This window comes from Corapipo altera, unplaced genomic scaffold (assembly GCF_003945725.1).
Source record: "Corapipo altera isolate COAL_440 unplaced genomic scaffold, ASM394572v1 112, whole genome shotgun sequence".
NCBI lineage: Eukaryota > Metazoa > Chordata > Aves > Passeriformes > Pipridae > Corapipo > Corapipo altera.
The window spans coordinates 8,149,564-8,162,114 of NW_020884899.1; the positions used below are offsets into that span (position 1 = coordinate 8,149,564).

General features: G+C 39.2%; 2 protein-coding genes across 6 annotated transcripts in view; both read right to left on the reverse strand.

The window, feature by feature from the left end:
• TTC39A (tetratricopeptide repeat domain 39A) overlaps nucleotides 1-1,615 on the reverse strand; it is a 45,508-nt gene extending 43,893 nt beyond the window's left edge. The window contains exon 1 of the mRNA XM_027649191.1: nucleotides 1,517-1,615. Within this exon, the coding sequence (XP_027504992.1) occupies nucleotides 1,517-1,551 (35 nt within the window). The 5' untranslated portion in view covers nucleotides 1,552-1,615. The remainder of the gene's footprint in view (nucleotides 1-1,516) is intronic.
• A 4,737-nt stretch (nucleotides 1,616-6,352) lies between these two features.
• EPS15 (epidermal growth factor receptor pathway substrate 15) overlaps nucleotides 6,353-12,551 on the reverse strand; it is a 68,903-nt gene continuing 62,704 nt past the window's right edge. For 4 of the 5 annotated variants that reach the window (XM_027649065.1, XM_027649064.1, XM_027649066.1 and 1 more), the window contains 2 exons: nucleotides 10,146-10,324; nucleotides 6,353-8,244 (listed from right to left, as the gene is read on the reverse strand). In XM_027649065.1, coding sequence (XP_027504866.1) covers nucleotides 8,098-8,244; nucleotides 10,146-10,324 — 326 coding nt within the window. In that variant the 3' untranslated portion in view covers nucleotides 6,353-8,097. The remainder of the gene's footprint in view (nucleotides 8,245-10,145; nucleotides 10,325-12,551) is intronic. The other variant, XM_027649068.1, reaches the window with a different exon arrangement.

The window sequence follows — 12,551 nt, forward strand, 5'->3', positions numbered from 1 at the left end:
CAGAATATGGCAACAAAATTATATAAAGCTCCTAAAAAGATCACAGAATCATAGAATGGCCTGGGTTGGAAGAGACCTTAAAGATCATCTTGTTCCAACACTCTGCCAAGAGCAGGGACACCTTCCACCAGACCAGGTTGCTCAGAGCCCCATCCAACCTGGCCTTGAACATTTCCAGGTATGGGGTTATATATATAAATACTAACAGACATGTCATTTTGGATCATTAGCAGGTCTAACAGTCTGGATTTTAAAATCTTATATGATTTTGCTACTTTAAATGCCACTAGACCATCTCCTTTGGTCTCTGTAATAACTCAAACATTAATATCAATGCCATCAAAAATGAGCATAATTGAGTAGCTTACACAACCTAAAGTTTTCCATCATGATTTCTGCAAGTGAACTAAAATCTCAGGTTCATGTTTGATGTTTTCAGCTTAAAGACAAAGGGAAAGCATGCAGGCAGAGACAGAGCACACCACCGCTCCCAACACTCCATGAAGAACCATGAACGGACCCATTACCACTCTTCTAAAAAGTGATTTGCTGACCTCTCCAGAACTGCACTCTTAAAAGCTTCTACTCCTACATAGATCATAAAGCAGATTATCACAGAAGTCTGATGTCAAATGGAAAATCCACAAAGAGACCTTTAACGCAGCCACGTCTAAAATTTAACACGCTGTCATCACCAGGGAAGAATGTTATTTACAGACTGATTCAGCTTGAGAAGAAACGATTCTCTTGCACACAAGGGAAGTTTATGTATTTTAGGGGCAGTGGGAGTGCACACCTGGAATGGAGAAAGTTATCCACCTGCAGCTCGTTCATGAAGGCAAGCAAGAAGGTGTTGAGTTACAGAGTAATTAATGCCAGTGTTGTGCTGTCAAGGTGTGTTGCAAGCTGTTCAAACAGGAGCTCAAGGAAAAGGATCTGGTCCTTCCACAGACATGACACACTCTTCAACACCACTTTGAAGCCCACAGTCAATTTGCATATAACTACTGAAGGGCTCCTGCGCAGGAATGTAATTAGCTTAAGCTAATGCTTTTGTCTAAGGAGAAAGTAAAAGCCCTGAAAGTGCAAAAACCAGTTTGTGCCCCCGCAGTCGCTGCGGTCGGGGCGGGGGGTGGGGGGGGTGGGTGTGTGTGTCAGCGAGCACACAGGTGGTCAGAGCCGGCTGCTGTGTCAGTCTGGTGGCCACAGCGGCCCGAGGGGTGGCCCGGTCCCCACCTGGGCAGCCTCAGGCCCGCGGGGATGAGACGAGGCGGCTCAGCCTACAGAGGCATCGACCGCCCGTCGGGGGCAGTTCAGCGGGGCCAAACTTGACTGAGAGGCCCCAGACCCGCGGAACCCTCCGCCCTCGCCCCCTGCAGCACCCGGACCCTCCCCTCGGGGTCGGCTCATCCCACCGCTCATCCCGCCCGGCACGGAGCATCCCCAGAGCGCCGGGGGAGGCGGCGCTGCCCCCGGGGACCCCCGGCCGGGTCCCCGCCCCGCCCCAGCCCCGTACCGGGCGCCGGCGCCGCCGGCCGGGCAGGAGTCCATGGAGGCGTCGCGATGGGCAGCGGGATGGGCGGGCAGGGCTGGCGGTGCTGCTGCTGCTGCTGCTCCCGGCGGCCGCCGCAGCCTCGCATGGTGTGGAGCGGCGGCAGCCGGAGCTCGGCGCATGTTCGGGCAGGGCCGGGCCGAGGGGCCGCCCCCGCAGGTGAGCGGCTGCGGCAGCGCCCGCCCCCGCCGGGATGGGATGGGTTGGGTTGGGATGGGATGCCCCGGGGTGACGGTACCACCGCAGCGCTCGGGCGGGACCCGGGTGTGTCGCCCCGCACCGGTGCGAAGGGCTCCGGGAAGAGCTGAGGGGAGGGCTGTGTGCTGGAATTGGAGTCGTTCATTCCCGTCCGGAAAAAGGGCAGGAGGAAAATATCATTCCTACTCAGCCAAAGTTTTAAGTCAGCCTGCGCTCTGTACCTGCTGCCACGGCGGGATGTGCCTGGGTGCACCCCCCTGCCCCCAACAGAGGGGTCGCCCAGTTGTACCACAGGTGTAACACCCCACAGTGCTCACACCTCAGGTGGGTCAGGCTGTGAACAGATTATTTAATAATTTAATTTAAATTATTCAATTTGTTCATCAACATAAAATGAATAAGCAAATAAATATTTCATTTAAAAATGTAACTTACCTCTCTTGTTAATGAAAACTTAACCCACTGAAATTGCAAGCAGATACGCAATACTGGAAAAATTGTTTTGCTTTGGCCATTACATATGTTATAATCGTATCAATCACACAACTTCGGGGTTATGGGGATAAGAGTTCAGAAAAGATTAACAAAAGAAAGGAGCCTGTGGAAGGAAATGAACAGGGGAGAGAAGGCAAAGGTATACACGGCCGAGGGAGTGGCAGGACAAACAGAAGGACTGGGTTGACATAAAGAAACAATGGGCACATTAACAGGAACAGTGGGTGTAGAAGGTTAAAAAAAGAAAGAATTTATTAGCTGCACACTGACAATGTGGCTCCTGATGCGAGGAACAAGAAGGAGGTGGCAGGCCTGCCCCACACTCCAGTGCTGGGGAGCAGCTGCTCCCACAGAGGAGCCAAGATAAGTGACGGGAGCACATCCATCGACTGAAGCATGATTCCTTAGTCTGACAACAGGCAAGACGTCATGATTGTCTTAGCTAAATCAAACATTTTATCTCAGTGAGTGATGGTGTAAGGAGTGGTGACAAGCACCTCAACAGAGCTGTTCTCGTACACATGCACAACCACGTTTCTCAACAGAAAATACCTGTTTACATAAATTTAATTTTTTGAATTGTGAAGCTCGTACATTCCAGCTCACAGCTTTCAAATGAAGCAAAACTTCCTGTGTAGTTCTGTGCTTCAGACACAGACCATTTTCAATAGCCAGACATATTTAACCTCAAGAACATTTTTATTAGTAACCACCCCGAATATACTCTAAATTGCTTTTTACAACTTTTAGGAATTCTATGTTGTAGGCACAAAGTTAAAAAAAGCTAAAACAGACAAATCTGCATCATTAGCTTAACTGCAGTTTGAATTAGTCATTCCCTGAGGCATATTATTGTATGTTTGAGAATAGCTGTGCTTTTATATCTGACAGTAAAATAAATATTTTAAGATAAATGGATAGCATATTAGGCAAAATTAGAGACTTTATAACACTCAACAAGTACTTTATATGCAGTTTTCAGCATTCAGGATCACTGGTTTGAACCTCAACCAAGTTATTTATTCAGTAAAAGTTATTACTAGGCCCAAAATGACATTCATACTCCAAACTCCTCAGAACTGTTTGGAACTCAAAGACTACAACCTCTATTACAGAAGAGCATTTAAAAAACAAGGTATTAATAGAACTTCAGATAAGTACAAAAAGATCTACCAGAAGGATTTTACCTAAAAATCCATTGAGTCTTTCAAAATTAGTTTTTTCTTTATAAGTGACTGCATCTGTTCATGTAGCATCTCAGGAGAGACTGCATTCTATAGAAAACAATCCTAAAGACCTCCTGGCTTTGAATACAAGAAGTTCAGTGCTACAGAGCAGAATAAATTATGAGTCTGGCCACACAGGAAAACCAGTCTGAGTGGATCAGGATGAGTCTGTCAGGTGCAAACCTGAGACAGCTGACAGTCTGCAGTGTTACAGGATCTCTTATTGGGACAGACCTCTGAAGCCAAAGGTAAGAATTTCTTCCTGTATTATCAGCAAACTAAATCCTCAAGCAAAAACCTTGTTCAAAGCAGCACTTCTGTTGAATTCTTGATCTATTTCCAGTAATTTGTATAGTCCTGGAGTGCAACTGGCTGCTTATATGAGCAAAGAAAACACCTTATAACATCTCTCCTACCTAGAGGATACCCACAAGTAAAATGGGATAAAATTCCTTTTACTCTGCACAGGATTGTCTTTCCAGATTACTGCAGTTGCACACAATACACTATCAGACCCATTATCACTTAGAAAACAGGAAATGGGTTAGCATTAAGTGGTTTGGCAAAACTCTTTTACTAAATCAGCAAGAGATAACTAGAAACAACATCCTGACCTCTTGAACACACATCCAAACAATGCAGCATTTTTCCTTCTATCAGCTACCTGATCACCTGCTCTAAAAACTAATGCTCTTTGTTTTCAGTTACAATCTAAGATCCAGGCAGATCTCTCCATTTTAGCACAGCAGGAATTTTGAAGTATTCTGAGCAAGGAACAGCAATGCAGCTGGTGTTATTTATGTACTTTTTTTGCTATGCCTGTTTCTGTAGAGGTTGTGGATGAAAACAACTGATACTACTGACCTAGACTTGATGGCTTGTCACCTGACAAATTAGAGGTTCCTTTCCATTCTTCCTGGGATAACAGTCATAGGCCAAAATTTCCTGTGAAGCTTCACACAAAAACCCCCAATGAGGAGTTCTCATACTCATCTATAGCCTATAAGCACAAAAGGAAAATATTTTTACTTTCTTTTTTCCCCCTTCCTTGACTTCTCCCCCACAGGAGAAATTCCTTACCATTACACTGTCTTCCCTCCCTTTCTTTCCAGTTCTGCAGCTTTCTTCATTTTAGTCTCAGAGCTCCCTGGAAAAACACAACTCTGCAGAGAACTCAAGAGGTCAGTAACACTCACATGAGCAACTAAAGCTCAAACTTCAAACTTGCATCAAGAAGGATCTTCAGTTTGGGAAAATTACTGTCTACTTCCAGTATGAACTGCTGACTCTTTTCTTTAATTTGACATTGCCTTTTGTTTTATAATTGCACAAGGTAAACAAATCCTCTTCCGTTCCATCAGTATTGCAAAAACAGGTTACACATCCATGCACACAATGGCTTTGAAGATTCCGGCTAAAGCATGACTGAAACATTCCAATACTGAACTCATAATTCTGCAAAATATTCAAATTGTGAAACAGCCAATTTAAACTTAAGTAGGTAAATGAAACTGATGACAAGTTACTGTGGAAACAACAGGAGGCAACGCAGTTCCGACAGCTGGATGCTATTTCTGGAAGAGGTGACCCACAGCAGGGGCATGAGGTGGCAAAGGCCAAAGAAATAAGTAAGTCCAACACTGAGGTCCAACACAACAGCTTTTCAGTATCAAGCAGAAGGGTTTGCATTCACTGTCACATCAAATCTCCTGGCTTAAAGTCCACTGTGCTGAAGCAGATGGCTTTCTAGAGAATTCTGCTCAGCCCAGTATGTCAGTTCCTTCATTAAGCACCATTATTGCCATTGTGTTCCTTGTCAATACTTCAGAGTGATGCAACAGACTTAATATTAATCCCCTGTACACTGTCCAATACAGTTTCTAGTTTAGTGGATTCAGATAACTTGCCTTGGAATTGTAACTGTCAAGTGTCCAATGCATCTGCCAGACATGAGATAATCTCTCTAAGAGTTCAGAGGTATCCTGTGAATGCAACAGAAACTTTTATATGACAGAACATCATCATATAGGAAGTCAGACAGTGAAAAGAGGATATCAAATTGTCAAGATGATTAGCAACCATCTTCAATTTCATCATAAAGAGTGAAATGGACTGCACACAGTTTGGAGGGGAAAGGGGGTTGAAAGTAGCACAACCAGAGGCAAAGTGCATCTGAGATGGAAACTTGACAGGAGACTTAAGAGAAAAAGAATGGACAGCCCACAGACGTCTTCAAATAGCCTCAAGAATGTGTGTGAACCTGATAAAATTAATGAAGATATTACACTGCCTAATTCAACTGATATCTCATTAAAAGAAAACAAAGAGATTTGGATCCACTTAGATGAGTATATTAATTGATATATTATACTGTAGCAAAAGGATCAAAAACATATGTAAATGGTTGTTGGAACTCCTAAACCTCTGACCAAGCCCTCTATGTCTTGACATAGGGGGACACATTATGCTGACAGACATATTCAAAAGGATCATATATGCTATATATACTGGGTCAAATTAAAGATCCCTTGAGCCCTGTATGTTGGCAGCAGCCAGTAGAGGATGCTTCCCTATTTTCACAGATAAACCTTAAGTATCTAAACATTTGGGCTCTGTAACCCCTGTGCAGGCAGAAGACTCTACTCTTGCCCCCTCCTTGGGCAAGAGTAGCCCAAATTTTCTTTGAAGCTGCCACAACTCCTGATGAAGCAAGTGACAGCTGGGATTAGTGTGCACTTCAGCTAACCTCGAGATTCAGGCAACTTTTCTCTCTGAAAATTAACCCACTCCCACCAGGCTACAACCAGAATATCTTATATTGCATTACATTCACTTGTTGCTTTACAGCTCACAGCACCCTCTTGAAAAAATAGGCAAACAGTTCACATTTATGTATTTAAACTTTATTTCTTCATAATTACAGGCTATTGTTAGAGTTTTTAAACAAAAGGGAAGTCTATAAATAGAGGCTAATCCCACCTGAACAAGTTGTTTAAAAAAAACAGTTAAAACTTCATAAAGTAATGCCATTTTAGCTCACAGCAGTGGTTTGTTGGTAGTCTGAGTAAAAGTACTATAGTCAGAGTCAGTAACATGAAATGTAACATCAAATGACTCAAAACTTTAAATTCCGTAAAGGAAAGCAGGAATATATATATAATATATACATATAATATCATGTTGGTCCACTGAGTATACATTTTTAACAAAAGATAAGAAACTATGTAATCCAGTTAAGCATATGATTTGCAAGATTAGTGTACACTCATTACAAAGATGTATAAGATAAGTTATAACTATTTAATACTCGCAAAATTTTAAGTTACTTTTTTTGAGCAGGTGTTTAAACGCTCGTCTCCCAGTGCAAAAGAAAAACCATCCCAGTCAGGTTACTCATTTTTCCTGAAAAATTGAAACCCCTCAAACTCATGCAACAGCAGCATTGATAGGTAATGGGAAGAGCTTAAATATACTGAAACATGGCTGAGTTCTCCCCGTTTGCCCCAGTGCTTTGTGTTGAAACACTTCAATTTCCTCAAAAGAAATACCACAGATTAAAAGTGCAAGGAAAAAAACAACCTCTAGATGTTTATGCTGCTGCCATTGATTTTTCTTAGACAGGGCACAAGATTATTCTTTTTGGAATTATTTTAATGAAACTGATTTTCCAAATAGAATTCTTTCAAAATGAACAATAAGTTATTTTCATTAAGATATTTTCATTAACATTCTATCAATCCTACTCTGACTCAGTGACCATTCAGAAATCATTCAGTTTAAGGTGCAACTATCAGTTGGCATTCAATAAATTACATATACAGAAAACACTGTTGTTAAAAAAAAAAATAGAAATCAGACTACCAGTTTTTTTCTTTCTATTCTCAATCCTATTTCAAATGGAACTTATTAACTTGCCAGTTCAGCTGCATATTTAACAGGCAAAAGTGGCTCAAATAGCAGTGGGGTCTCACAATTTAACAGTCACCTTAGCCAACAGCAAATGCAAATGAATCTTCAGCTTAATTGCCTTATAAAACAAAATAACAGGTCTGTCTTATGACCATGCAAGAAAAAGCAAAGAAGGTTTCAGAAAGACACATTCTTTCTGATGCAGACTCCATGAAGATAACGTCAAATCCAACGTAAAATCTTCAATGAGGAGAAAAAAATCTATGTGCATACATATAAAATAAAGCACTCCACAACTCTGGCATTACTAAAACCTCTTTAGAAGGATAAAAGGTTTGCAATGACTAACTGCTTGATGGGAGACAGTCAGCCATGACAGAATAATTGCTGTGTTCACTTTATGCTCAATTACCAACTGCTGATAGATTACAGTCAAACCACAATCTCTCTATCTGCATTTTAAACTGATTTGCTTTCAGCTGGGAAAAGTACTTCATTCTCCTGAAAACTTGAGAGAAATTGAATGCTAAACTTAACAGTTATTCAAACAGTAACCAAAAGGATTGAATTTAGCAGAAACATTCACATCACTTTCAGAAATTTAAAACCTTTCATAGTTTCTAGTATATATGCATTTTCTGATTAACATTTAAATAGGTTAGGTATTCAGGAAAAGGAACAAAACAGTTTACGTGAGAGAAAATCTTATTCTAAACTTCATGCTTCTGATATTTCAGATTTACTGAGTGCAATAGCCAGTTCCAAATCTTCTTGCTCTTGCTGTTTTAGTCTTGCCAATCTTTCTTTCTCTTCTCTCTCACTTTCTCTCTTAGCCCATTCAATCATGTCTTCCTCAGTAGAATACTGCATTTTTAAAAGACAAAATAAATCAGATTAATAATACAGAGATAACTATGAGTGTCCAAGCTCTTGGTTTAAGCAACAATTAGAGTTTTTCAATAATTGTATATATTCTAATCTTCAAAATATTACTTGTTTTTAGTTGTAATACATTATTAAGATTGGCTTAGTCTAAGGTTTAAGAACTACATTCAAGCCATCCAACTGATGTATTTTAATGAAATATGCCATGTTTCAAAATTCAGTATTAAGTTTCAAAAATGTTACTGAGCAGAAAGTGCTATAATTCAAATACAGTTTTATTTTGGATTAAAAAAAACCAGTCTACACAAAAAAACCTAAATAAATCAGAACATTTTGCAAAACACACCCCTATTCACAGTATTAGGCCATCCTGATTTACCTTGCTTTCACTAGGGATGATTTTTCCAAGTGACAATAACTAATTTAGCTGTAGACTGACTGTTTCTAAATGTGTACATGAAAAATACTTCTGCCAAGAAGCAGTAAAATAATAAGGTAACTGTACAGTTAAAAGCTTAGTAGTCATATAGAGAAAGCTCAGCATGATATAAGAGGGAAAAAAAAAGAGATTATTTCCATGTATATTGATGTGAACAGAATGTGAACTAAATATCTGCGGTACAATGATGATAAATTAGAGCCAGTTAATCTTAAATAGAGTTTAAGTAATTTAAATAAATTCATCTTAAAGAAAGATTATGCTAAAGTTTGTTTCTAGTAAACATGCAGAAAAACTAAGAAGTAGGTGAAGTCCATGTGTTCATGAATGTCCCAACATTAACTCTGAAAGGGTTATCATATCATACTCCAGCTGCTCTTTGCTTTGAGATGCTTCTCTGGGAAATAAATGTAGAAACACTTAAGTTTTCTCCACAGTTCACTCAATATTTTCAGTAATTGCAGCTCAGAAAGAGTATTTTTTTCCTTCACAAAGATAATGAACATTTTTTACTTTCTCTATACGGTCTCCTCCAAATTGGCTTCTCAGTCCCTCTAACTAATACCACAGATCAATAACCACATTTCAGAAATTATCATGCTACAAGACACACCAACCAGTGCAAGTCTATTTTGAGAGCCTGACAATCCCCAGTTTACTTCAATCAAGCACATAGTTTATTAGGCCTGAACAGAAAAAAAGCAGTATGGTCAAGATACTGTAAATGCAAATTGCATTTAACAGGTATCAGGCTTGAAAGTGAGAGGATGCCTTTCAAAACTCCTACTTGCAAAAGCTCAAAAGAAAAAAATAATATATAGGCATGCACAAACCTTTAGATTTGCTTCTACTGCTTGGACACCACGACTTCTATGAAATGAATTCTGGTTATAAAGAGACACTTACTATTTTTTACTTATTTGAACATCAGTCTGGAATTTACTAGCCACTCAAAACTCAATAAATTATATTTCATTAATATACACTGTTAAGAGGCTGTTTATCAATATTTCAGTACATTAAAATTATGACCAAACATTTCAGTGACAGCTAAACTAAAATCACATTTTGCTTTACTTTTAATTGGATAGTTAACAGTGTGCTTGTTATAGACATATAATTTTATCAGCACATGCTGATAAAATGGATAATCCCCAGAACACAGATATTTTTAAAGTCCTGTTTTCTAAAAGCTAGGAGGCCTCCATGAAAAACAACTCATAAAAACAATGCAATTTAAACATCAGCTATAACATTTTGCAGTACTTTGTTTTAGGACAGCCTCAGCTGTAAACGAAATGTAAACACTGTTTTAACTGGAAGCAATATCCCTTTTGTACATGGGATATGTTTTAATGTTTTAAATTAGACTGAAAACTTCAGTGTGAACATTTCAAAGCTGCCATTATACTGAAACAAACGTAAAAAAGTGTTTACTCACAGTACTGAAGTTTGCAAAATTGTTGGGGTCAGCCTCTTTACTGACGCTGGTGGGAGCAAATGGATCACAGAACAGATTTGCTTCTTGTTCTTTGGGAATGTCTGGGGTGGGGAAAGGCTGAAATGGATCGCTCGGTTTAAAGGAATCTGAAGAGTCTATTTGATTGATAGGTCTTTTCCCTTAGATTAAAATGAATTTAAAATGAATTTAGGATAGCAGGTAATAACATGCCAAAACTTTAAAAAAAAAAAAACCAACCACAATTCAAAAGCTACTTGGGATGCAACCTCTTCCCATGAACTAACTAGTGGAGTTGTAATTTCAGAGGAAGGGTTGACAGTTTAAAAAATGAGGGTCCATAGTTTCTGAAAGGGTAATCAGGTAAAAAGGAACATGTGTATGTTAATGATTCAGGAACACAATTATATTTTAATTATTTTGGCAAAAGAATTTCTAACAGTTTTGAGTATCTATTCTATTAGCACAGTATTTTTTTCTGCTGATCAGCTGTCTGTGATCATTCCAGCAAGGCTCTTTTATTATTTGTTTGGATGAAGTTAACATAATTTCATTCAGAGACCAGAAATTTATTATCATATATGTCTCAGTCCTCAAAACTCAGCTCTCACTATGCTATCACCAGGAATTCCTGTAGTTTTTCAACTAACAGAATGAAAGAGCATCACAACAGGCAATCACAGGCTGAATTATTTTGTTAATTCTTGCCCAAGTAGCTGCAAATAAACAGAATCAGGAACAAGCTCCCACTTAGGTTGTTCTTTTTTCAACTTAACCCCAGTCAGGTTTCAACTCCTTTGAGGACATTAACCCAAACAGTTCCAAGAACAGTTGAGCTGAATTTCATCCCACCATTCTCTCTGTATGTTACCATTTACAGAAGAGGTTTCAGTGCAGTTTCTCGAATTCTGCTCTCAGGTTCTCCAAGTGATTCCAGCACTAACAGTGGTTGTATTTTAAAACTTGCTTCTGTCGCCATTTTTGATTAAAACTCAGAATTTAACCAAAGTGCTTATTATTTTTGTATATCACTGTTACAAGTTAGTCTAAAAATTCTTTCATAAGACCAAAAGAGATTTTTAATTTGGATTTAAAGAATACCCCTTGGGAATGTATGATTTACTTAGACACTTCCCAGATAACCTTGCCATGATAGCTCTCACTCACTGATGATGTTCTATCTATAACTGATGGTGACATTGTGGCTGCCCCATCCCTGGAAGTGTTCAGGATCAGGTTGGATGGGGCTTTGAAGAAATCTGGTGTAGTGGAAGTTGTCCCTGCCCTTGGCAGTGGGGGTGGAACAAGATGATCTTTATGGCCCCTTCCAACTCAAACCATTCTGTGATTCTATGATTCTATTACTGGCAAAAAATACATCTTTCTTGAATGATGTGGGAGAAGCACTCCAAATGACATCCAGAGAATTTTATTTCTGCACAGGAAGGATTAATTATTGTAAGAATATAAAATATACAACCTCTAAATCTTCCCCAAAATCAAGAAATGGGGGTGCTTATCAGTACCTAGAGAGGCAACAGAATTCAGGGGCAACAACCCTTCTACACATTTTCCTGTAGCATGAAGAATTAAGAGGAAGATTTTGGGGCATTTCTTTGGAAAAGCATAAAAAAGGGAATAATTAAAGCACAAAAAGGGAATAATTAGAAATAAATACACTTAAGCATCTCCATTTTTTTATTTCCATTAGGAAATCAATTTATTTGAAATGGTTATCAAGATAACCACATATTTAATTGTGCATATCAAAACAGGCTATTTTAGTCATCTACTGTTAAGGATGCTGCTGTTCTGCCCCTAGAAGCTTGAATTCCAAAAGTGCACCAGGTCACAGCCATTCCCATACAACCAAGTCAGAAATCCTTTTTCTGTTTAAATAAGGACCAATATCAAACATTCAAATATCATCACTTTCCATGTCAGCTGTTTTAATATTATTTACAATGAAACTGATGACTTGCAAGGCATTGGCATGAACCAGATCTCACACCAGCTTTAGAAACTAAACACCTGAGTTTAAAATTCAGTATTAACACTCCTATATCTGTGTTCTGCTTTTGAGGAAAATTGAATACTTGTTTAAGTTTCAGGCTACAGTTTTCCAAAACACCTTAAAATTCATCCATAGAGTGTAATAGTGAAAAAAAATGATGCAGTAGAGTTTTTAAAGACAACGAAACAGAGGACAGAAACTTAAAAAGGAATACTAGTAACATACTAGTAACATGTTTTCCTATCTTGGCAAAAAACCCTGCGTGTGAGGAGTCTGTTGTAACCTGAGGTTGTTGCAACTGCAAGGTGTTACCTTTGATAGTCATGGTCTTTTCTGGAAAGCAGAGTGGTTTGCTCCATGGAGTATCCCAGAGG